Source organism: Poecilia latipinna, unplaced genomic scaffold, assembly GCF_001443285.1.
Source record: "Poecilia latipinna isolate Pla-1442-1.1 unplaced genomic scaffold, P_latipinna-1.0 Scaffold214, whole genome shotgun sequence".
Taxonomy (NCBI): domain Eukaryota; kingdom Metazoa; phylum Chordata; class Actinopteri; order Cyprinodontiformes; family Poeciliidae; genus Poecilia; species Poecilia latipinna.
In genome coordinates, this window is record NW_015112830.1 from 298,489 (window position 1) to 322,841 (window position 24,353).

The following is a 24,353-nucleotide window of genomic DNA, read 5'->3' on the forward strand; positions in this document are numbered from 1 at the left end:
CCGCCAAGTCTGGAGTGAGGCAGTTTGGCTATTCATTAGCAGGCAACATGGACCTGGACATGAACTCGTATCCAGACCTGGCCATTGGATCCCTCTCAGACTCTGTCTTCGTCTATAAGTGAGAAATTTAAAGCTGATGCGCCGATGCATTGCTCTGACCTAGCGCCGCTTAGCAATATTTACAGAGATGCTCACTGAGTTGTTTCTTCACAGAACCCGACCAGTTGTTAGCATTGAGAAGAAAATCACCATTACGCCAGAAAAAATTGACCTCACCAAGAAGAACTGTCCTGAAGGGGTCTGGTAAGAGCGCCCACCTCGTCCTTCAACATCATCCTTGCAAAGACCTAATAATTACTGACAATTCTAATTTGGTTACATAAATATAATCTGTTAAAAAAATATTTTTGTTAAATCTTCCAGAAGTATTGCTAGAAATATTATTTAATCTTTCTTAAGTTCAGTTTTTGTCTCTTTCCCCTTTTCACATTTTTGTGTTGCCATAATTGTAGATTCGTTCAAATCTACAATTATGATTTGAACACAAGAGGATTTCTTTTTCATGGTATTTCATACTGTTTTGTGCCATTGTCTAATTTTATATTCATTATGTGCTTTTAACTTTTAGACATGTGAAAATCTGCTCAAAAATTAACTTGCCAGAGATGCTGTATGTCTGATTATAGTTTACCTTTTTTGTTCCCACAGCCTGAAAGTTGAAGCATGCTTCAGCTTCAACGGTGGCGTGCAGAGCTCTTCTACCCCGCTGAGTGAGCAGAACCTCATTTTCCTTTCGAATCATTTTTGCTAAAACAGTTTTTTTTATTGCATTTTCACAATGTAGATAACAGCATTATATTGTAATGAAAAAAGTGTTTGCTTCCTTGTACATTTGCACTGCGTTTGTTGTTTAGTCACGCCTAAATGTTTCATTCAACATCTCTATGGAAAGGCGAGTCTTATTATGCAAGCAAACAAACGTACCTGATTACTTCTCTGACCTGTAGACTCAAGAAATCACTTAAAGACAACCAGTTTGTCAACACGAAGCACGCCAAAAGATCGCAAACCGCAACACAGATTGGCATAATCTCTCAACCTGGAGAAATTCAAGAACACAGAATGTGTTGAATAGATGACCAAGGCTGTGGGACATCAGTGAACCACAGCAGAAGCCAGCATGCACAAATGAAACAAACAGGCTGCACAGGGGCACAGTTGGTAGCACTGTTGCCTTACAGCAAGTAGGTCTGGGGTTCAAACATGACTGGCAGATTAATTAGTCTCGCTAAACTCTCCTTAGTTTTTGTCCTATTTGTCCTGTCTGTCTGACCCCTCGAAGGATAAGCCTATAAGATAGAGAATAGATAGATGAAAAAAAAAAAAACACAGAACAGCACTGAATCAAGTGGCAAATTATCTACAGGAGTGCATCCACAACTTATCCAGGAAGTCACAAAAGAACCATGAACCATGATCTCATTAGTCAAGGTCCATGATTCAACAATGACAGAAAATGACAACTATAAGAAAGTACCAAGAGCAAAACAACATCCAAAACAACTGACCAAAAGAACCCCAAAGCCCGCATCATATACAAAAGGTTATATAGATATTTTTGATGCATCACATCAAAAATATCTTCTTGACTCCAAACACTTTAGTGAAATTATTATCTGGTCTGACTAAACATGAGATTAACTTATTGGAAAGTATATTTTCTGTTACATTCTGTTACAAACAGCATGTACTGTATTATTTTCCTGATGTTGTAAATTAGCCCTTAATATACAGCCTATCATTCTTATTTTGCGTGAATTTGCACATAAGTATCTTTTTCTTGTGCTGCTTCGCCTCTTGTGTTGCATTTAGCGATGAAGTACCATTTTGAAGTGGATGCTGATCGCAAGAGAAACAATCTCGATCCCAGGGGGACATTCACAGGTCTGGAAAGTCTGTCCACCGGGCTCATTACCATGGATGCAAAAGAGCCGCGAAAATGTGTCACTCGTTCTCTTGTCATGAAGGTATACGTCCACGCATGTCTCTCTCCGTTGCTTATCTAAAAACGTATTGTGTGACATGACAAACATTGTGTGACGTTCCCCTCTTAACAGGACAACATTAAGGACAAGATGCATGGGATCCCCATCGATGTTTCTGTGAACATCCAGAATGCTAAACGCAAACGAAGACAGGCCCAAAACGCTCCGCTTGCACCTGTCCTGGATCCCAAAGACGTAGAACCATTTCGATCAAACGTACGTTTGTATTTTCTCGCTGTATACATGAAATAACCACGTCTTGCTTTAATAGTGCTTCTGATGTGCATCAACATGCTTGCAGGTGGCATTTTTGAAAGACGGATGTGGCGACAATGACGTGTGCAAGAGCAACCTGATGCTAAAATATCGCTACGTCTGCAAAGATGGAGATAAAGTTGATTCTTTAGAAATGTAAGAGGATTTACAGATTTAACCAAAAGGGTTGCTACTGAAGCAAGCAAAGCTACACTGATCAGCATACGTTGCTTGTAATCTAATGTGTTTAAAGGGAAAATGGAGTACCGGTGATCTCGCTAAGTGGCCAAAAAAGCGCTGCCCTGGAAGTGACAGTGACCAATCAAAAGGGAGATGATGCATATGAGGCTTTTGTGGTTGCTAACTTCCCCAGATCTGTGACCTACGCTACATACATGCTTGGAGCTGGAGTGAGTTTCTCTTATCCGACAATCAGTCTCCCGCACATGTACTTTCTGGTTCTAAATGGTGAGTTATCATTGATTGCAGCAAGTCTCCTGCAACCCAAACCAAAATGGATCTAAGGTTGACTGTGACGTTGGGAACCCTTTCAAACGTGACTCAGTGGTGAGAAAAAGTTACTCTGAGCTTCTATTCAGCACCTATTTAAGTTTAGATAATGTAGAAAGTCCCATCAGAATGCATACTGTAATTTATTTAATATGCGCGTTTGTTTACAGACAACCTTCTACATCCTGTTCGATATCACTAACAGGACTGAAGTGGAAATTGAGCTCAAGTTAAAAACGTAAGTGTCTGATTCTGCTTCTGTAAACCTTTGGGTAGCTTTCAGTTCACTTCTTTTAGCATAGATCTTGTGTACATTTTTACCAGGACAAGTACGCAGCAGAATCTGATGACCGTGAAAGCAAAGGCCAAGGTGGCCATCACACTGAAGCTGTCCTTATCGGGGTAAGACATTTTCACAGGGAAGAGACGCAGCCATGCACTAATTCAGCCAACTGACCGCAAACTGCTTTCTTTCCAGGCAAATTGAATCATCTCAGGTCTACTACAATGGAGACGCCAAAGGTGTGACGGACGTTAAGAGTGAAAGTGACATGGGCAGTGCCATCAAACACTGGTTCACTGTGAGTATAGAAACGCGTCCACCCTGTCTGATGCCACCGTGTACGTTTTGCTTAAAAAACAAAACAAAATAAATAAAAAAAGCTGATATAAGGCTCATACAAACAGACATTTACCCATCTGATCATGTGTAAAAAAAACATTTGAATAAATTGAGCTTTACTTGCAGAAATAAATAAAAAATAATTAATTTGATTAATTTAAAATCCCATGGTCCGAAAAATTGGTCTTGACATGAAATTGCGTGTCACAATTACAAGCTGTTCATTCCGAGCATAACCTTGCCTTCTTATTAAGTGATGTCCCAAATTTTAGACTTGCATATTTCCAAGGTTTGAACTGATGTCCCCATTAAAACAGATCATCAACCGAGGAAAGCGTCTGAAAGACATTGGACAAGTCACCCTTAACGTAAAGTGGCCAAAGATGACAGACAAAAACCATCATCTGCTCTACCTGATGAAGATCAGCTCCACAGGCCTGAAGAAGATGGAGTGCTCTCCCAAAGAGGAGATCAACCATCTTGGAAAGGTGAGGAAAAAAGTGAATCAAGCAGAAGACCACTGGGCGGACCAGTTAGACCGAGTTGAGAAATGATTGTGAACCAAGTCCAGAGGTGTGGACTTTCAGTTCTTGACAAAGCTCTATACAATCACAGGCCGTTTAACATTTAGCATATTTAACAGCTAGCAGTGTTTGGGAATTTCTGAGATCCCCCAAGAGGAGATGGACAACTTAGAAAAGTGAAGTTTGGACTCCCACCTCGGCCCGAAGAGAACGTCTTCATCTGCCTTCTTGTCTGTATTTAAATATCAAAAGATTGAAGTATAATTTTACGGAAGCGCATTGCTATCACACAGGAAAAATTTTTTTTCGATCGCTATCTCGTTATAACAAGATAAGTATCTCGTTAAAATGTGATAGTATCTCGTTTTAACGAGATAGCGATCGAAAAAATTTTTTTCCTGCGTGATAGCAATGCGCTTCCGTATAATTTTGTGTAGTACATGGATTACACCAGGTAAAAAAAATAGATTTTTTCGAAGTTGTCAATGTTTTTTCAGCTGAATTAGGACTGAGTTAGGAATTAAGATTATCTTTGCATGGCTGAATCCTAAAATAACATCCACTTTTCTCAATCAGGTCAAGATTTTATTCTTATTCGATTTAGAGAAATCTGATCTTCTGACTAAATTGATGACATTGATGACAAACATGCTGTTTTTTGCTGTTAGTCTCATTTGTCTAACAGAGTGTATTTCTTAAAAATTGGATTTCTTTCAAATGAGTAATAAACACCGATAAGGGTAAGTACATGTAAATTGAAAATTAAATCTTTATTGTGCAAAACGCAGGGCAAGAATTTTTGTTTCTTCGAACGCTTCATTTTCTCGGCAGCAGGGATATCTCAACAGTGATCAGCCGTCATGACTGCATCCCAGCATCCCAAACTAATATGCAGCTTAGTTCAGAAAGTTGACCTGATTGAGTGCATCAAAATTAGTCTAAAACCCCCCAGACTTTATTTTTTGGCTATTTGACTAGTGTTATTTCCACTGACTGAATACATGTTGAGGAATACAAAGAAAAATTATAATTTATGTTTTTTTTTTCTTCTTCTTCTTTAAGAAATCGGTTAACAGAAAGAGAAGAGACATTACCAAAGGAATCAATGGGACACTTTCACGCTTAATTGGAGATAAGAAGCACCAGACTTTGGTATTACGACACAAGCACTTCCTTCTCTCCAGACTTTATTAAATACTATATTTAACTTAACCTCCCCACCAGTGAGGGTAACGACACAATGATCTGTCTGTGTACAGTCGTGTGGCAATGGAGCAAAATGTGTGACAATGAAGTGCCTCCTGGGGGACCTGGACTACAAGGCGACCGTCACTCTGGACTCTCGCCTGTGGAATAACACTTTCATAGAGGTGTGAAAGACAGACTGTTGTGTTTGTTCCACTAATAGTGGGGATTTAAGATGAGCTGCAGGTTGTCTGGTCTTTAAGAATGAAGTTTGCTTGTTTTGTGTGGATTATGTGAAATTAAAACCTTTTTGTTAGTCTAATTTGACTTGCCGTTGTAGATTCTTATTGTTGAGCCTATCCTAACAGAAGCCTTATTTACTGATCTTAATTATATTCTTCGATTCCTTTTAGAACAATTAAAGCTAAGTTTGAAAAAGCATTTGTCCTGAATCTGTGCAAGAGAAAGAAAATGCCTTTATTCTGTCGTAAAGTCCACGTGTATGTTTGATATTATTGCAAAAATAAACCTGACTTTCTCCCTTCTCCTTAAATAAAAGGAATTTTCAGGCTTCGATTATGTGGATGTGATGGTGGAGGCGTCGCTGCATGTTAACAGCACGACAACGATAGCAATGGAGGAGGGTGCTGAGACCCAGGTGAGGACACACAAATAGAAAATTATCTGTGTGACACTGATGAACCCAAAACAGAGTCAGGAGAATAGACGCAGAAATGTTTTTAAGCAATCCCGACACTGTGGGACCATAAAATGACCAAAATATTAAAATATTTTGATTATTTCTTGGTCGCTGTACTACAACTAAATTTGACTTGAATTATATGCATAGCACCCTTCAAATGTAGTCATGGCCCTTTAATTTGTAGGCATTGTAACCACAAAGCGTAATGTTTTTTTGGGTATTTCACATAATAGATCATTATAAAATTGTGCATAATTATACTTTATAATTAGTCATGTAGAGTTATAAAGTGGAACAAGTTACCTAAGTTAGTAAAAAGGTCTTTTAAATAGTAATTTAATCTGTGCATCCATCTATTGTGTATGGATTTGTTCATAGAAAGAAAAATAATTTGGAGTTTTTTTTCACCTCTGCTCAGTAAAACAAGCACAATTTTGACAAAACAAAACAAAAATTCATTGTAAATCTTAAACATAGAAGGTTTTTCAACTTATTTAGTTTCTTAAAAGCTGCACAGTTACTTAATGTTTTCCATTTTGTTGGTGCAGAAAAAGGCTTTAATGTTTACGGGGAAAGAAAATGGGATATATGTCTCACGGTTTGTCTGAAAACATTTTCTGTTTAACCACATTTAATGAGTAAGTACAGCAAAGTTGCCTGTTAATAATAATAATAATAATACTAATACATTTTATTTGTCAGCGCCTTTCAAAACACCCAAGGACACTTTTCAACATTGAAACATTAAACAACATTAAGAGAAAAAAAAAACATAAAACAATGTTAAACAATACAAATTGGATAAGACAAGAGGCACACTCAGGTGAATGGAAGAGTAAAAATAGAACCTGACAGACGCTTTTAATTGGACTTGCTATAAAAATGAAATGAAAGCAAAAATAAGACATAAATAAAAATCGACACTCATTGTTTTACCAATTTTTTCTTCATTTCAAGAAAATTTTTAATTTTGGCATGAAAGTCGTATCCCCACTATGTCGTATGATCATCTCCATCTGTGATCTAAAAAACTGAAAATGTGTGGCACGTTCGCAAACCTACCAATAGATGGCGGTACACCACACCTGACAGTCCAGACAAGGGCAGACAAAAACGCCCACGGTGATTCTCATGTGAAGGAGCTACAGAAATTTTGAGCTCAGAATCTGCTGACAGACTTGTGATCTCTACAAATTAGCATTTAATAAGCTAATCAGGAGTGATGGGGACAAGTGATGCAGGTAAATACAGAGAAGTCCTGGGAAATCTGTTTGAGGCTGCACATTTTTTATATATACATCTCTATGTTTCACATTACCAAATAACCTCATACTAATGTTCTTGCTTTTTCTGCCGTGATTCCCAGGTGAGGTTGACCGTGTTTCCAGAGAGACGCTTGGCTCGGTTGGGAGGAGTGGCCTGGTGGATCATTTTTCTGTCCGTCCTGTTGATCCTGATGTTGCTGGCCCTGCTGGCTTTCCTTCTTTGGAAGGTACGAATAAAAGACTTTATCACCGTCAGCAAATGGCAGACATAAAAGCCCTTTGCAATAACGTTTTTATCGACATGCCTCATTTCAGTGTGGAGTCTTTCGGAAAAATAAGGAGGATCCATCAGACAAAGAGAAGCTGACGTCAAACGCATGAAAAGTCAGCGGTGAGATTTCATGGTTTTTGTCTTGCGTTGGCCTTTCTTGGTACAGTCGCGCCACTTTCCGTTACAACTGCATCTCGTCACATTACAATGTCAAAGTTAATGCAAAAAGTGAAACAGGTTCATTGTACAGTATATTTTTTTCTGTAAATTCAGCTATTGTGGGCTTGCAATGAAACGATTCTTTTGCTCTGGTGTCTCATCTTTGCCCTGAAAACTTTATAGATTGTCTGTGGGATTTCGGTGAGGTGGCTAATCAATAAAGTGACAAAATGGCCAATAAAGCAGACACTGGTGTTTTAAGCATTGTTGGCTGGCGTCTCGTCCTATTGGAAAATAAAATTCACACTGTAGAATGAGCTTTATTTTAAAATCCTCTCAAATCTGCAGTTATTCATATTCATAGAGCAATTTTTTCCTTCCACTCAACATTTCAATTAATGCAATTGGATACAGCAGTCAGTCGTGACGGCCAGCATCTTTAGCTTACCCTCCTCATGGAGGATGTCGGCAACTATCCCGGTGTTATGCAGGCTATAACATTTCTACTTTTCTGTTCTTTTGTTCTTATGAAACATTTTTATTTTCTGAGAATTGAGCTGAATTTTGAGTCTTCGTGTATATTTATTTGAATGCGATTGCTAGAATAAACTTCTGTTCAATCTAAATACAAATTGAGGCACATTTGGATTATTGTACAAGTTAAGTTAACGTTTTTGACAAAAAATTATATATAAAAAAGGTTTTATTAGTAACATTAATTTAAGAGAGGGAAGAGCAGACAAAGAGACTGGCTTATAGGTTTGAATATCAACACAGATGATCTTTTAGCTCGTTCTGTTTCAGTTCAACACCAAGTGACTTGGTCTGTATGAAAGTCTTGTGTTCATTAGAATTTAAAATGTTTTCTTTTCTCCACAGGGTGCCAAAGATGGAAGTACATTATTTTTCAAATGTTACCAGACAGAGTCACGTTTACGACACTGGATCAGATGAAAGAAAAACCTTTGTGTGTGGGGAGAAAGTGCGGATAACGTCGCATGACAAGAATTCTTCATGACAAGAATGTAGATAGTCATATTTTTGCTGTTTTTTACTGTACGTTGAGAGACGAAAATTTGGAAATACAATATAATTTTGAAAATTAAGGTGCTGAGGATCAAATATGAAACACCGTTGTTGGGGGGAAGGGAGGGCTAAGCCGTTTTTAAGTTAAATTTATGAGAAAAAAAAAGTGAAAGTGACGGGTTTTGCAGAGCCAAAAGTGTGGTGCATACTTTTGGCAGATAGCACCTTAGTTTGGCAACTGTAAAGAAAAGTTTTTATATTTTTAAAGGAATTTATTCTTCTCTTGCAAAGACTATTTTCAAGTCAACAAGCATGAAGTGTAAATACTCATGATGAAACCAAAATGCAACCTTTTCCCAGCATACAGTTTGCATTACCAGATCACACATTTGTATTCTGCACTTCAGTGCAGATCACATTTTTGCCACAGTTTTTACTTCTAGTCAGTTGTTCATATGTTGCCATACAGTAAACCTTTGTCTAATGCACAGCTGCCAGATATGTCGAGTTCAAATTCATGTTTTTTTTATGCTTTTTAATAAAATGTTCATTTTCTTGAGTTTCCCTATTCATATTTTGTTAAATGAGAATTTCAAGCAATGCAATGCAGTTTAAATCATTTATTAAACACACAAAAGCATTTACAGCAAATTCCTGAGTGCAAAAAAAATAAAATCAGCACACATTTAAAAATTAGTTGAAGAATAAATAATACTTGATTATAAACCCCATCGCTGCAAGATGAGTAATTACACACTTCCCAGTTAAATACATTTAATTCGTCAGAATCACGATGCTGGAATCAATCTGTGGTAGTGATTCAAATAAGCCCCCCATGGTGCATTTAAAAACGATGTGTGAAGTAGATCTATCCATTTCTATTTGCACAAAGCACTGGTTTCCATTCCAAAAATGCTGGTGCTGCAGGTGATTTCACCTCTCAAGCTGGTTTTACAACAGAGACTCTGTTCTTACGGTTTTGCCACCCCCGCCGACGTCATTTACCGACGTGTCACTCGCCATCCTTGCTCTCTCCCCGCCTTCACCTTCCTTCGGCTTCTTGTCTTCCTTCCTTTGATCCTTCTCCTCTCTTCTCATTTCCTTCAGCTTCTTCTTGAGGACAGAGCGGTCATTTTGACTTGACACGCCGAGAGCCTGTTGGAGGGCGCGTGCCACAGATCAACATAAAATGTGACGAGGTGTGAAGCAATCGTATTCACTGCTGTAACTATCCAAATACACCTGTGCGCAACGCTGTGCAATCGATGCATTGGCTCTGATGGAAGACCTTGCAAATGGGACTTGGGAAGGAACCTGCTTTCAGGCATCACCAAGAAGTCCTGCCTATTAACCCTTTATGACCCAAGTTTCAAATGTCCGCCTGGATATTTTTTGCTTATTTTAACTCCATGCAGTTCTTTAAATGTCCTATGAGTAAATATATTTGCACACTTATCCATAACAACTGGAACTTTCAATATGCAGCGAGTTATTTTCCCAATTTACCGTCCATTAAAAGAGCGCCCCTCGGATTAATTTCACTCCCTGCAGAGGCGGGGGTTAAATTACCATAATCAAGCGATGGCAGGCTTGATTATTGGCAGGAAACGCAACATCTCCCCTTTCAGAAACAGCTGGATTTTTTCAGACAGCGCAAATGTGGTTGGAATCACGGTACTGCAAATTTGGCTGGATTGTGGGCGCTCCTTTTGGTCTGGGAGGGTTACTGTGCAAGTCACATGTGGCTCCAACAATCTCACTTCTCAATCCAAACCAAGTCTGAGCAATACAATACAATACAATACTTTATGGTTGCAATGCGATGAATCTGAAGAGGTCCAAGCCTCAGCGTGTAACATGTAGATAACAATATAATTCAACAGCGCAGCAATTTCAGAGAACTGACGCTGAAAGTCGTAGGCGTCGGCATTTTTCCTCACCTTGAGTTTCTGACTGTCCATGTTGAGCAGCTGTGTGCCATCCACCTCTCTGGCAGTGAACTCTTTGGTGTACCGATTCATGCTCATGCTGATTAGCCACAGACACACCTGTTGGTTGTTCCACTCAGAGACGGGCTGGCACTGCCAGCGATTGTTGTTGTTGTTGGGAATTGGATAGTCGTCCAACGTCTGATGGGAGATCAGAGAAGTGAGAAAGAAAAAGGAAACTGGAACTAAAGAAGCAGAGAACGTTTGGGGGAAAAAAAAATGTCTAGACTAATTGCTCCACAGGGAGAGAGGAAAGGAAGAAAAAAAAAGGAACAGAAGGAAGAGGACAGCCTTACCTCAGAGGAGGAAAAGGTGCAAGTGTGAGAATGTCCAGAGAGGGAGTGATCAGAAACGTGGCCCACCATGCTGGAGCTGTCCACCGGAGAGCCAATGCTCTAGAACCAGAAGAAAGACTCCCAGACTACCTATGTACTTTACATCTGCATGGATGCTTATTTTAGAGAGAAACGCCATCTCCAACAAGATGTGTAGAAACGCAATTAGTCTGAAGAGCTGGGAGCGTCCAGAACCAGGGAACCATTGCAAAAACAGGAGACGTTCCTTACCTGATCTCTTCTGTCTGCGGCGGTCAGATAAGGCAAACTGCTGCTGGACACCGATCGCAACCTTGGCCTGTTTTGCTCCACCTCCTCCTTTTCTTTCCCTCTATCCCCAAACCAGGGCAGGTGCAAGCAGGAGGGCACAGAGGTGAACAAGCCAGATGGGGGAATGTCTGGCGGCTCGTCGATTAGATCGCCACACGATCCGCTGGAGACAGTAAAGTTGTTACAAGAATACAGGGTTTTGCCTGTATCCTTTTGGGATAATTTACCTCAGATGGGGAAAAAAAAGCCTGGTTCATACCTCAGAATCGGTTTACCTTAGAAATGACTAAACTCAATTACCATTTGTAAAATAAAGACATCCAAGATTTAGTCATTTAGGGGTCTGAAGAAAATTTTCACACCTGCTGTTGGCTGATCTCCTGCTGCATTTTTCACTTCTCTTTTTGCCAAGCGACTTCCGAAGGCCACTGAAGAAAAGAAATCGCAGAGTTCAAGTACAGTAAAGACAAATCCTATAATTACATTTGCTCTAGAAGAGTTCAGAGCGTCTTCAATCTTCCACCTCAAGTTTGGAAAGATCCTTCTGGACTTTCTGGATGCCGAGGATTTGCGTGGCGAGGATGTGACGGAGTCGCGGATGTAGACGGGTGGGGCGGAGAGGGGAGAGCTGGTCGGCTGCGGACTAAGTGTTGAGGAAGTGGAGGTACTGGACCGGTCACTTCTGTTGCTTTGGGCTACAGTGGAAGTGGACAGAGACAGACTCTCCTGAGGTTTAACGACGTCTTCCTCCTGCTACAACGGAAAACAGGCGGACCAGTTAGGATACAAGCAAGTTTTTAAACGGACACGTATGTTTTTGTTCCCTTACCTGTTTTTTGAAGCTCTCTCGGAGTTTGTCCCGCGACGGTGGGTTGCGTTTTGATTTCTGGGCCAGCTGAGCTCGGGCTATGTGAGCGCTGGAGTCGAGACGTCCAGTATTAGGAACCGGAAGATACCACTCTGAGGAAAACAGATTTCTTTTATTGTTTTTGGCATACAAAAGTTTACTTTGATCTTTTTAAAACGCATAGCAATACTTGATACAGGTAGAATTTTTTTTTTAATCAAACTACTACAAAAGAAACAAGATTATCCACCTATATGTGTATCAAACATTAACGTTTATCTTATTTTATTAAAAAAAAAAACATAAATGTGGATGCCACTGTTTGATGCATTTAAAGAATGTTTATCTAGTTCCTCTTGACACACAGACCTGTGACTGAAGGGTCCACGGTGTGGTTCCTTGTTTCTAGTTCAGGCTCTTTTCCTCCAAGCTGCGCTATCTGATAAATAGCGAGAAATGATGAAAGAGTCAGGAGCCATGAAGGAAATGAATCCACACAGACTTATAAAATCTCCTCCTCACCTGGGTCTGTAGCCTTTCTACAGTTTCTCTGTGCTGCTTTTCTCTCTCCTCCATGTCATTAGTCATATCTGCGAGTTTTTTGTCCATCTCGTCCTCTCTGGGAGGAGAAATGAGACATTTTTGCCGCAACGAGGTACATACAGTTAAAATAATAATTACTGTATTTTGATCATACCTGCTCTGGTAATCTCTGACCAGTCTCTTGGCTTTGCTGTATTTGATCTCCAGGCTCTCCGTCTGGCCCTGGGTATCGGCCAGTCGGTGACTCACGACTCTGCACAGCGTTTGGGCCTCTTGCCAGTAGCTAATAATTAGAGCAAGTCTTATTACCATGTTCTCAACCAACAACATCATTCTGCCGACTACAGCCATAAGACTAGACCCACGAAGGGGTACATCTTAATCTTCCCTTCGCAAGTCTCTTAATCTGATCCCGACACGTTTAATTTTATGCCTTTTCCTCATTCTTTCCTCTAATATCTCTTTAAATATAGGATATTTGTCATAAAATTGGAGTTAAAAGCATGGATACCAAGAACCACCAAGGGGAATCATTTCAACCCACTGAATATCAATATAAAATGTTGAATGCTTAGCGGTGCTGGACCAAATGGTTTGTTGCTATGGCAACACCATAAGCCAAGAACACTTGAGGATAATGACAATTCTTTTGTCGATTTGGACAAAGAATTGTTCAAATACACGATGAAAAATTACCCCTGCTCCAAAACACCTTATTTAAAAGATTGATTCAGGTGTGTGTGTGAGAGGGGATGCATCTAAAAGTTGCAGTTCAGGGTCTGGAGTTGCAGACTACAGACTAGAGGGAGTAGTTGAAACTTGAACGAAGAATACATTTGAAACATGAGCACAAATGATGCACGGGGGATTATGATGAATATGGGAGGAAGCTAAACAGAATGAGGTCAGTGATCAATATGAACCTGGCTGAGGATTAAGACACTGACACTACTATTGCTCCTGAAGGTGCACTAGCGGTAACCATAGCAATATTAATGTCCTGTTACATTCTTACATTAGAAATAAGATCTCAATATGTGGCTATAGAAAAAAAAGTTTATATACATATATGCCACACCATATCACAATAGCTTAGTTTATAAGGAAAAGAGCAATAGTTTTGATTTAAAAGAAGTTGGCACTATATTATTGTTGCATTTCTGTATTCATAAAAATGTTTCTTAGCAAATGTGTAACTATGATGCATTTAAAGAATGAAACAAAATGTGCAACAGGGAGATTAAGATTTAAGTTGTAATTATTTTTTTTTGGCCTGAGCTAAAAACAAAAGTGACAGAGGCTTTGCATGTGGCATATTCAGACAATACTTTGTTCCTGGTGCTCCAAAGCAACATCTAAAAACAAATAATGTTTTCACTGTATCAAAAAAAAAAAAAAAAAAAAAAAAAAAAATCCCATGTCTTATTTTTCCTCAACCATACTCTACTATAAAAAAAAAATAAACAGTCTCTTTCAGGCTTTTATGGACCCACGTTCAAAATGAGACCCTCTGGTGGATCTACAGGGGATTGGCCCCATTGGCAGTTCCAGTGTTAATCCACCCTCAGCCAAATAACATTTATGACAAACCGTCAGCGTACTTCTCTAGTTTCTCTGCTTTCTCCTCTCCATCCTGCGCTCTTTGTTCCAACTCGGCTCTCAGGCTCTGCCAACGGGCTCGCTGCTCCTCCCATGCCTTTAACTGGCAGAGAAACAGCAAGAAATAAAGAGACTTTAGGAAAGAAGCTTCCAGTATATTATTACAACAGAGACAATTCCTTCAGGAGAACATATGAACTCCAAACTGTTTCAGCACAAATTAAAAAAAAAAAAAAGTATTCATATAAAGCAAGATGGACAAAAGCAAGATTTTTTTTTCTTCTTTTTTTATTTTGAAAGACTTTGAAAACCCAGTCATATCCACAGTGGTGATTACATCAAGGCACAGGCTGGAGAGTGGGACCGACGTGGCTCAGAGTTGGAACAAGGCCCGTGTCCTAATAACTGGGCATGAGCCATCTCATACCCAGTAAAATAGGTCAGGCCGTTTCCAAATCTGGACACAAAGGTAGCGTCTTACAACGAGTGCAGCTATAGGTTTGTGTGCGAGATTCAAATCTCAGCCTACCTTCTCTTTAGCTCGGTGCAGCTGAGCTGTTCTGCTTCTCAGTTTGGACTGGAGCTGTTAAAAAGATGCACATGAATCAGTTTGGAGATAGTCATTTAAGCTGCTGCGATTACAGTTTGTTATATTTTCAAAATGTGGTACAAGTACCACCACAAGTAGGACTGTTGGAATGCTTTAAGTGGTACTTGGAACTGAGTTTGGTTATTTTCAAGGTAAATGTAAACAAAGTAATAAGATTGAATAGTGAAAGGACCAGTTCGTTAAGCACGTCAGTCTTTGTTTTACCAGAAACATGTCAGAAGTGTGGTGGAGTGGACTCAACTAAAATGGGACAAAAGTGAGCTAGTTCTACAAGTAATGGCTCTGAAGTGAGAAATCCGATATGAGAATAATATCAACAGAATATAGTCTAGATTCACATCTGAAAATCAATGTGAAATGCAATTTGCTAATTTATATGGTCAAATACAACAAAATGTTTACAGATTTAGGTAGTAACCGTATAAGTTCTCACGTGAAGCTGTTTTAACATTTCTTTCACTGAAGTGGTTTGTGAAAAGCATAATATTTCACAAAATGTCATTTTGTTTTACTTTATCTCATCAGGATTAGATAAGGTATATCTCATCTGATCAAGAAGTTGTACCTGCTGGTATTTGAGACAGAGTTGGTAGTTGTCCAGACTGGACAAAACAGACGCATCTTCCTCTTCATCCTCCTCCTCCCCTTCTTCCTCCTCAAAGATGGAGTCTCTCTCCGACACACTGCTGTCATTGTTGTCATCTACACCGTTTCTGCTTTCTCTCTTCAAATGCAGGAAAAGCAAACAGTATAATGAAATGATTTATTTTTCTTAAAGAAAAAAAAAATCACCCTAAAGAAACCTTTTTTGTTTTGTCCATTTCTAGACTCTCGTTGATTAGTCTCGCCACCTCGCTCTCCACCCCTTCCTTCTCTCGGCCAATCAAAAACCTGCACAGAAAAGGAAACAAAAACAAATCTGTCACACCTGCAGCTCCTTACTCTGACACACCTCTTCACACTGCATCGTGGGATAGCCTCTTGCACCTCAAATGTGGAGCACATGTGTTAATGACAACAATGACTGACTGGATGTTAAACAATTAGAATGACTCAACAAACATAACAGAGTCCAGATACTTGGCCTGTCATGGATTAGAGAGCCTGTGTCACAATGAGTTCCTTCATAAAGTCAACTTATGTGTTCAGAATACGGCTCACAAGCTGTGAAAATAGGATCATGACACAAACGAGTGATTCTCAGCAGGCGACAGCAGCTGAATGGGGTCAACACAACAATTTTCCTCTCTATGCCTTTATGTGTCCAATTTTACGGTTGCTATTTTCACCCTTGTCCTGGTTAAAGCACACCGGCTGCCATTTCATCCAGACTCTAGAAAAGCTGGATTTGAACCAGCAGCTGCTTATTTTAGTTTACATGTGATCTATATAAGTTTTTTTCCCCCCAATCTTTAGCATGGCCACATGGCTTTGGAGCTGCACAGCAGCAGCTAACAGGAAGGACGTAAAGCAACAGGAACAAAGTGGGACTTGACTTGCACTACAGGACATAGCGTCTCTGGTGTGCTACTACGAGAGATGTCAGCAACATTCTTTATTCCCGCTGAACTTTTATCCAAATGCTGTTAGAGCTGTTCTATATTTTCCCACTTGCAGATAATTTGAGTATGGTGGTTATCAAAATGGCTTTTGGAGCCCCTTCCAGACAGATGTCAGCGACCTCCTTTAGAGCTTTAAGCCCAAGTCATGTTGCTAGACAAGTTTTTATAAAAATCGCATACTGCAGCTTTAATAAGTCCTTGTTTGCAAACTGACTTTATACAGTATTTACACAATTTCTACGACGTTACAATGTGATGGTCTGAAACGTGTCGCAAACAATGAAAACAGAACATCTGCAAGAGAAAAATGTACTCAGTTTCTGTTTAAGAAACTGAGTACATAAACTTAAACTTCTGTTTAAGTTTCTGTTTAAGAAACTAAGAAACTGAAACTAAGATACATTTGATTGGATGGGTTTAAAATTTACAGACTATCAAGACGGACAGGATCTAATGTGTAAACTCACTGTAGGTATTAAGGTTTCTATTTTTACATCCTTTGTTCCTGTCGGTGCATTTCTACATCTATTAATGAAAAAAAAAACATCAGGAAAGGAAGGGGGATGGAAAGCTATATTTATCTCACTTCATCTAAAAATAATCTATTACAATAGACCTTAAGAAGTCTTAAAAGTCTATAGTGATTAATGTTTCAGGCGTTTTTTTGTTTTACACCATGTCGTCAACAGTGAGGGTCAACTTGCACTGTGTTGACAAGTTTCCAAAAAGCAAACCTTTGACTGTCTGAAGAAAATCATTTTTAAATGGCTTACTTGACCAGGCCTGATGTGTTTTTAAGGACCGTAGCGGCGAACAGCTGGGAAACTCCAACCAGACTTACACCGTCCACTTCCACGATTTGATCGTTCACCTGAATCCTAACATGCACAGGGGGAAAAAAAATGTATATATATAGTTTTTGTTTTTTATAACCTGCCAAATTAATTATGTGCAATTTTACCTTCCATCCTTGTGGGTTGCTCCTCCTTCTGTGATTGTTTTAACAAAGATTCCCAGTTTTTCCAGCCCCTGGTCAGCCCCCACACCCATTCCGATAATACTAATGCCCAGTCCGTCCACTCCTGGAGGTGACGGGAGCAAGAAAACCATCATGACCTGGCATTTTCAACTTTTCCAGCCCAGATGCTTCTACCATGGACATCAGGCACAACGTAGGCACAAACCTTTTTCTATGTCCACTGGGAAAACATCCATCCTCTCCACTCTCTTCTCCAGCTCGAACTCAGCCGAAGCAGACACCGGATCGATGTCCTCATTGTGTCTGTCGTAATCCGCGTTGGAGTATGTGCTGTACACCTGAAAATCACAATAAATGTCCAATTCAAAAACCCTATGGAGATAGAGATAAACACTGATGGAAGCGGGGGAAAAAAAAGAAAAAGGAATTGGCCTTCTGAAATAGCTGTTTTATACACTCATATTTAATAAATGAGCCAACTGTAAAAAGAACCATCTGCAGTTATTGACACCACAAGACACTGTTTATGCCTGGAAAATCTGTCAATGACAGTGTGTGAGGCGAGAGACTTGGGAAGTGTTACAGAGAGCATATGGTACACGCATAATTATAGGATCGCTAAAGATCTCAGATGTCCCGACACAATACGGGACGCTACGTTACTACAGTGTCTTCTGCTACAATCATTCTTAATCCAGATTTGATGTGTAAAGAGCCTTAAAATAAATGAATCTTCTACTGTAGTAGCTTAACCCACAATGAGATTCCACCTTTAATTTGAGTGCATTTATTCACTGAAGAAGAAATTACAGTTGTACTTGTTGGCACCCTTAGCAATTGCTTTGAAATGCATGTTACTGAAGCAATTCTTTCCGAATTATGCTTTACTGTCATGAACTTTTCATCGGTGAGTAAGAACTTTCTGATTCCCCACGGTAAAAATATGACATGACACTGAAGCACAGTTCCTGCCACTAGACTGCGTAACCACAGATGTTCACTTATCCGCCACGCACGGAGCATGATGGTACATTACATAACGTGTGTAGCACCCTCCATCCGGTTACTGGTGCAGACGGGAGGTTAGACCCAAATTTGAAAATGATGTCCAACCAATAGCTGGATCCAAGCAGTCTTTTGTGATTGCAGTAGTGCACACAGTAAATACCGGGATGATGAGTGTGGATGGGTATGCAGTGCAGCTCTATCTGGAGAGATGTGACAAGGCGAGAAGTGAGCAGGATGGTAGGGGACGCAAAATAAAAAACCCAAGGTTTACTTTTAGAGTCCCGCAGCAAAGGGTACATTGAGGTAAACAAATCTCTATAGCGACCATGAGACACCATCACCATGCCAACCAGCTGATTAGAAGTGATTTCCTGGGCGAAAATAATTTCTTTTCCATTAGAATTGCAAACATGTTGATTTTGGTCATCTTCACTGAGACTTTAATTGTACAGTTTGCCCAGATGGGAATAAAACTAAGCAGGAAATACACACAACGGATATGCAGTAAAACATATTTCCCCACTGCTAAGTAGGGTGGAGGATCCTTCAAAGGGACTGGGCGCCTCGTCAGGGGGCACTGGAATCTGAAATATCCGATTTCACACACAATTTGGCTGGGTTTTGACAGTAAACTCAAAATATTCAAGAGGATAATGATGGTGCAAAACATATCGGCTCATCTACACAGAAATGGCTCACCAGTTTTGGACTGAGATGGCCTTCCTCCATGTCCATCTCAGTCGGTGGGACCTAAATCTTACAGAAAACCTGAGGACAATCAAAAGACTACAAAAATGTTTAGTTTCTCTGTAGCCACCAACCTTGTGGAATATTATACATTCTCATTATTTAAAAAGCTCTAAAATTAAAGGCTGGACTGAGAATTAAATTTGAGGCCTTTTACATGTCTTTATCGCTGGTGGCAACAGATTTCTGTCAGTACACAGGAGTTTTAGTGCATTTATGTAAGAGCAGCTCCGAGCAAGATGCTGACAGACTGAGGCATGTAGGCTCCTGCCTGTTCTCCTCCCCTAATAGATAAAAAAGCATAGCTCTGGGCTACGACCTCTCCTACATGGATTCTAACAGCTCCAGGAGCTGCCAGTTACAAACACGTAAATGAAACAATTTCCATCTCAGACAGAAAGCAAATTAAACTTAAATAGTTTGAAATTGGTGTAATATTTTCCACGATGGCATTACCTTGATTGGTGCTGTGGAGAACCTGACCTTCCTCTTAGCAGCTTCCGGTGAATCCTCATCCTGACAGTCCAGTTCAGGCACACCGGGAATCTCTTCATATTCTGTTACCAGCTGGTTTCCCCCCTTCGTACAGCTCTGCTGTTCTTCTTGTAGTGATGCTGAGAGCTCTGGATGGGACTGGGAGTCCTTATCACACCAAAAAGCTCGGTTCTCAATCCCACAGACTCCTGCAGCTTCCGTTTGGTCATCTTTGCCTCCTTCTTCATCACCAGCATCTCTACATGAAACATGCATCGTCTTCTCAGTGACAACGTTCTCTTGTGTCCCTGATGTTGTGCCGCCTATTTTGATTTCCGTTCTCTGACTGTGTCTAAAGTCTTCTTCTCCACCTTCCACCTTCGCCCCTCCTTCCTTGTCAGAAAACATCTCTTGGATCGAAACCTCTAATCCAGCAGCACTTTCTCTAAATCCACCATCAGTGGTTTTCTCCTCGTCTTCCCTTTCGTCTGTTTGATTCTTCTTAGTTTGTGCAGTGAAGTGTCTGTGCTGCTCCTCCTCCCTTCCGCCCTCCCATTGTTTGTTCACCTGCTGATACATGTCTCCTCTGCGTTCCCCTCCATTCCTAGTTGTTTTCCACTGCATGTCTTCTGATAACTCTGTGAGGCGTTCTGAGGAAGCGGTGAGATTATCTCTTCCTTCAGTGAACGCATGAAGACTTTCAGGTGTTTCCACAAAGACATCCTCCTCAAAGACATCCTCATCTACTGAGACTTCCTGATCTTCCTCATCAGCTTTGTGCAGATGCATTTCGATCTCACCTTCTGCCCAGCATTTGTTCTTGTGCACTCCCTCTTCTTCGTTCTCGTCGCTTTCTGAAGAATCGTTCTTTACGTTGACGAGTTCTGCCCTCAGGGTCTCCTCCGGTGCCAAGCCGACTCCCGTCTCTTCGTTTGATTGTGATGTTGCAACCTCACCAGGCCCGTTCAGTACTGACGATTCAGAATGCCTCATCAGTGACTCAGCTTGAGGGGCCTTCGTGTTTATATTGTGGTTTATAGATATGTCTTTATCTGACACATCCTCTTCTTTGGTTTTCTCACTTGCCTCTTGCAGCTTTTCTACTTCTCCTTTTCCAACGGCAGCCCCCTTGCTTCCCCTGATGATCTGAGGTTTTAAAACCTGCCCTCCTCCTCTTCTTCCTCCTCCTCTGCCAACCTCCAACATCTTACTCTCAAACAGCCTCCGGGTCACCGAAAACTTCTGAGCCAGAGCAACTCTGTCAATATCCACTTTTTTCTCTGATCTGGATGGTTTATCTTGCAGCGGTTTTTCTGTGGACGAAATACTCGCTAGACTGCTCAAAAAAGAGGGAGAGAAACTCATGACTGAATGCCTGGATTCAGGGAAAGGAGAAGTGTTGAGTTGGAAGCTGGTATGCGACGCAGAAAGGAGAGGCATGGAGCCAGAAACCGAGACTGGAGCACCGTCTTGTCTTGACTGCTGACTGTCCATTTGAAGAAAAATGTTTTCTCTTATCTTGGTACCCCTGGTGCCTTGGATCCGACCTCGGCTCCCTGTGATGCTGCTGTTGGACAGGTCGTCAGAGGGCACTGCAGAACCCTGGCTGGCAGCAGCAGCTTTGGGCCCTCCTTGCAGACTAATTCCAGTGTCAAATGTGCATTTGATAGCATGAAAGTCAGATTTGTATGTTATCCGGTGAGGTGAGGCACTTCGGCCTCTGCTGTCTGTCCGCATCATCTGCAATTAGTCTATATGGGGTTAGAGAAAATTGTAAAAAAAAAAAAAAAGCTGTAAATGGGACAGCTCACTGAAAAGAGGGGCACCGCACAAAAAAATTAGTTGCTGCAGTGGTTGCAAGAAGGCAAAAAATAAAAAAATTAAAATTCTGTATGATTCAATTATTTTCAATATTTGTGGGGCATTTGCCAAGCTGGCTGTTTTTCCAATTCAGAAATACATATTTACACCTAAAAGAGAGAAAGAAAAAAGGAACAATCAAATAAGAGCTTGTTGTCTCGGCTGACAGAATTAATTTGTTGAAAAAGCTCCGAAATTTGACCCGGATGTTCAACATCATCGATGCGGGCGAGGAAAACCTCACAGTTCTATTGCAAACAACGGAAGCTACCACGCAACTTAATCGCTGCTAAAATTAAACTTTAAAGCTCTCAGGATTACTTAAACTCACTGCGCAGGTGGAAGGTTTCCAATAGTCAGAACTGTGAAGAAAACCAAACCGTGACTCGCTGCCGCGCACTGCTTGACACAGGTATCGGCATTTACTTCATTCAGCGTCCCGTATGCATAATTGTTAGGTGCACTCAAACGCGCTGTCGGTAAAAATGCCCGATTGAGGACATTTAAAGACGACATGAGTCAAAATAAAGATTTAAAACAATAACGAAACAACAACAAAACAAAACAAAAAACAAACAAACACATAGATAATAAAAAGTTTGCAATTTCTACACAATAAAACCATAAATTTGTAGCTTTTGTTTGAATTCTAAATGTTAATGTTTTATTGCCACCTTTAAATAAATAAATTGGTCCAGGGGCAGCTAATGAAAGTTTTATAAGGTGATCAGATGAGAGCCACCCATAAATTTGGGATGATTCATTACCAAATTCCAACAAAAATAATATATATAAAAATTAAAATAATAAAAATGCCCTCCATAAATAAATACTTTTATGAGTCTTTACATTGAAAATCGAAAACTAACGAGAGTGCGCAAATTTACGACAGTCTGTGAACGCAACCTCCTTCGACTAAAGTGCGCGCGCAGCTTAAAGGTCACCAGCGAAGTAAATAAAAAGAAGATTGAGGTAATTTCTTACTTTTCTCCGAACAGTTCCGTCCTAACATTGCAGGCTTGTTTGTTTTCAGTCAGTCGGCGGTGACGGCTCCCTCTCTGGGATAAATAAACAGATGGCGACTCATGTCTCTAAATGCTGTAAATGGATTATCCCCTGGTAATCCTGTGTAAACTACTCCACTAACTGTGAACCACCAGAGCTGAGTGGGTACCAACACTGAGGTAAGTTAGTATACTGCACAGCCACTAATAGCAGATACACCCTGCAGTATAAGTGCATTCATGAAAATAGGTATTATCATTGTGTGATGACTACCATTTGGTGTGCTTAATATATCACATGCATGTTAAGGCAGTGCAGGTTTTTTTTTTTTTGTTCTGTGTGCATATGCAATAATGTTGTCAGTCTTGGCAGCACATGCAGAGCATCCTAGATTTATACTAAGCATGCAGGTCATTGATAAATCCACTTACCTTTGTCTGTTGTTGAACTCCAACAGAGTATTTCCAGGTTTAGAGGCAAGCCATTTGCAAATATTAACCTGTGTGCATCGCACCTGCTCTGCATGAGCAAGGATGCAACACCATCTGACTTGTGTTCCTCCTGCCTGCCGGCGTCTGTGAGATGGCAGTGGAGGCAAAGTCTGTCTGTGAAGTGAACACTGTGTTTGTAACGGAACCAGCTGGACTGGACTCCACTGGACTGGGCCGATCCACGCAGAGAAACGAGTAGTTCCGCTCGCTGTGACCTGGATCTGACTGAAGACCGTTCTCCCATGTGGCACCGGGACCTACTTGTTATAAATACAGGCCAATCAGAAAAGACTTCATCTGAACGAGGCTAACTTTTAGAGAGGGAAGGTAGGGAGGAGTTAGTGAATTAAAGCAAAAAAAAAAAAAAAAAGGAAATTTGAGGGAATGACGTCATGGTGAGAGCAAAAGCAAATATAGAGAGTTAGATGCTGTGACTGAGGCATGGCAGAGGAAATCAAGAATGAAGGCAGAGACTCATGTTGACCTGGATAATGGAGGTGAGAAGTGAACTAAAGAATGGATGATAAAACAAGAAGAGTAGAAATTGCGAGATCCTTGCGTTTGTTGGGATGATGCTTGATTTTTTATTTATTTATTTTGTTTTACATTTTATCACATCCCAACCACAAGCTTGAAAGTATTTTTATGAAGATGTTACAGGGAATACCAACATTACGTAATAGTGAAATGAAAGAAGAGATGATATGGGATTTTCAAAACAGTTTACAGGCAAAAATCTGAAAGGTTTGTTGTGCATTTATATATCTGTGGCCTCTGACTTCATGCTCCATCTTTTGCTTCAATTACACCTGCAAATAACCCCGAAGCATGACGCTCACATCACCATGTATTTCATTGTGAGAAATAACGTGTTCATGGTATTTAAGTTAGTTTTCCTCCATCAATAGTTTAGTTTTGTATTCTATCCAGTGTTGATCTTATGTGACAATGGGACCTTTGTTTAAATGCAAATTGGTTTCCTTCTGGCTTTTTTTTTTCCCGACAATGACGTTTTTCTTCTCTAACAAGCCTCTTAGACCTTTACAGAATGGCCGTTTTCATGCTGATGTTGAATCAGTCATGGGTGGACTGTGCTAATTAGGCGACTACTGAAGCCAGTGAATAAGTTGTACTGTAAATACGGAGTTTAAACTCAGATTTGTTATTCACAAACATGTTTTCCTTCCACTGCCTGGTGATTATGTTGAAATCTTGCTGTTATTGGCTGTGATGAGCAGCATTAAGCTAATCATGTTGAAAGGCTTCACACCCTGTAGTTCTGCAGTTGAACCAGCAGGGAGCGCTCTTAACATTACAGCCTGTACATCAACAGTCCTGACGTCTTTTTAACTTAGTAATTTCTGGATACTAGCTGACACAGTGGAAAGTTAGAAAGCTTATGTTCTTGTGCACATTTATCTTTTTTTTTTATTACTGTGATGTGTTTGGAAGAGATTGATGATCAATTGT

General features: G+C 40.3%; 2 protein-coding genes across 6 annotated transcripts in view; one reads left to right on the plus strand and one right to left on the minus strand.

Moving 5' to 3' along the window:
• The window catches only part of LOC106946957 (integrin alpha-6-like), an 18,127-nt gene extending 9,007 nt beyond the window's left edge, over positions 1-9,120 (plus strand). Inside the window, exons 9-26 of the mRNA XM_015031672.1 lie at positions 1-118; positions 214-303; positions 709-770; positions 1,873-2,027; positions 2,118-2,261; positions 2,347-2,456; positions 2,554-2,710; positions 2,790-2,867; positions 2,981-3,048; positions 3,135-3,212; positions 3,289-3,391; positions 3,750-3,920; positions 5,019-5,108; positions 5,216-5,326; positions 5,701-5,799; positions 7,211-7,336; positions 7,425-7,500; positions 8,419-9,120. Coding sequence (XP_014887158.1) covers positions 1-118; positions 214-303; positions 709-770; positions 1,873-2,027; positions 2,118-2,261; positions 2,347-2,456; positions 2,554-2,710; positions 2,790-2,867; positions 2,981-3,048; positions 3,135-3,212; positions 3,289-3,391; positions 3,750-3,920; positions 5,019-5,108; positions 5,216-5,326; positions 5,701-5,799; positions 7,211-7,336; positions 7,425-7,490 — 1,826 coding nt within the window. The 3' untranslated portion in view covers positions 7,491-7,500; positions 8,419-9,120. The remainder of the gene's footprint in view (positions 119-213; positions 304-708; positions 771-1,872; positions 2,028-2,117; positions 2,262-2,346; positions 2,457-2,553; positions 2,711-2,789; positions 2,868-2,980; positions 3,049-3,134; positions 3,213-3,288; positions 3,392-3,749; positions 3,921-5,018; positions 5,109-5,215; positions 5,327-5,700; positions 5,800-7,210; positions 7,337-7,424; positions 7,501-8,418) is intronic.
• Positions 8,923-23,220, minus strand: LOC106946954 (neurabin-1-like). Of its 5 annotated transcripts, none has more exons than XM_015031666.1 (20): positions 22,824-23,220; positions 22,372-22,445; positions 19,510-21,267; positions 17,504-17,636; positions 17,281-17,401; positions 17,093-17,197; positions 15,561-15,648; positions 15,323-15,481; positions 14,677-14,730; positions 14,150-14,250; positions 12,703-12,831; positions 12,528-12,624; positions 12,375-12,444; positions 11,988-12,118; positions 11,682-11,911; positions 11,521-11,586; positions 11,120-11,321; positions 10,850-10,948; positions 10,506-10,694; positions 8,923-9,720 (listed from the first exon to the last, which is right to left on the minus strand). In XM_015031666.1, the coding sequence occupies exons 3-20, from the start codon at positions 21,265-21,267 to the stop codon at positions 9,517-9,519; spliced, it is 3,936 nt and encodes a 1,311-aa protein (XP_014887152.1). In that variant the 5' UTR covers positions 22,372-22,445; positions 22,824-23,220; the 3' UTR covers positions 8,923-9,516. The 5 variants fall into 5 exon arrangements, with proteins under 5 accessions (XP_014887152.1, XP_014887151.1, XP_014887154.1 ...); XM_015031665.1 differs by having other exon boundaries at positions 19,510-21,497; XM_015031668.1 differs by lacking the exon at positions 22,372-22,445 and having other exon boundaries at positions 19,510-21,497.
• Between the last annotated feature and the right edge of the window lie 1,133 nt (positions 23,221-24,353).

Excerpts from the sequence above, each read along its gene's own strand:
- LOC106946954 (XM_015031668.1), bottom strand. The coding sequence starts at position 21,267 with ATGATGCGGACAGACAGCAGAGGCCGAAGTGCCTCACCTCACCGGATA. Across the intron at positions 17,402-17,503 it reads CCCAGTGGACATAGAAAAAG|GAGTGGACGGACTGGGCATT; the intron begins GTTTGTGCCTAC and ends CGTCACCTCCAG. Across the intron at positions 15,649-17,092 it reads AACACATCAGGCCTGGTCAA|GTTTTTGATTGGCCGAGAGA; the intron begins GTAAGCCATTTA and ends TTTTCTGTGCAG.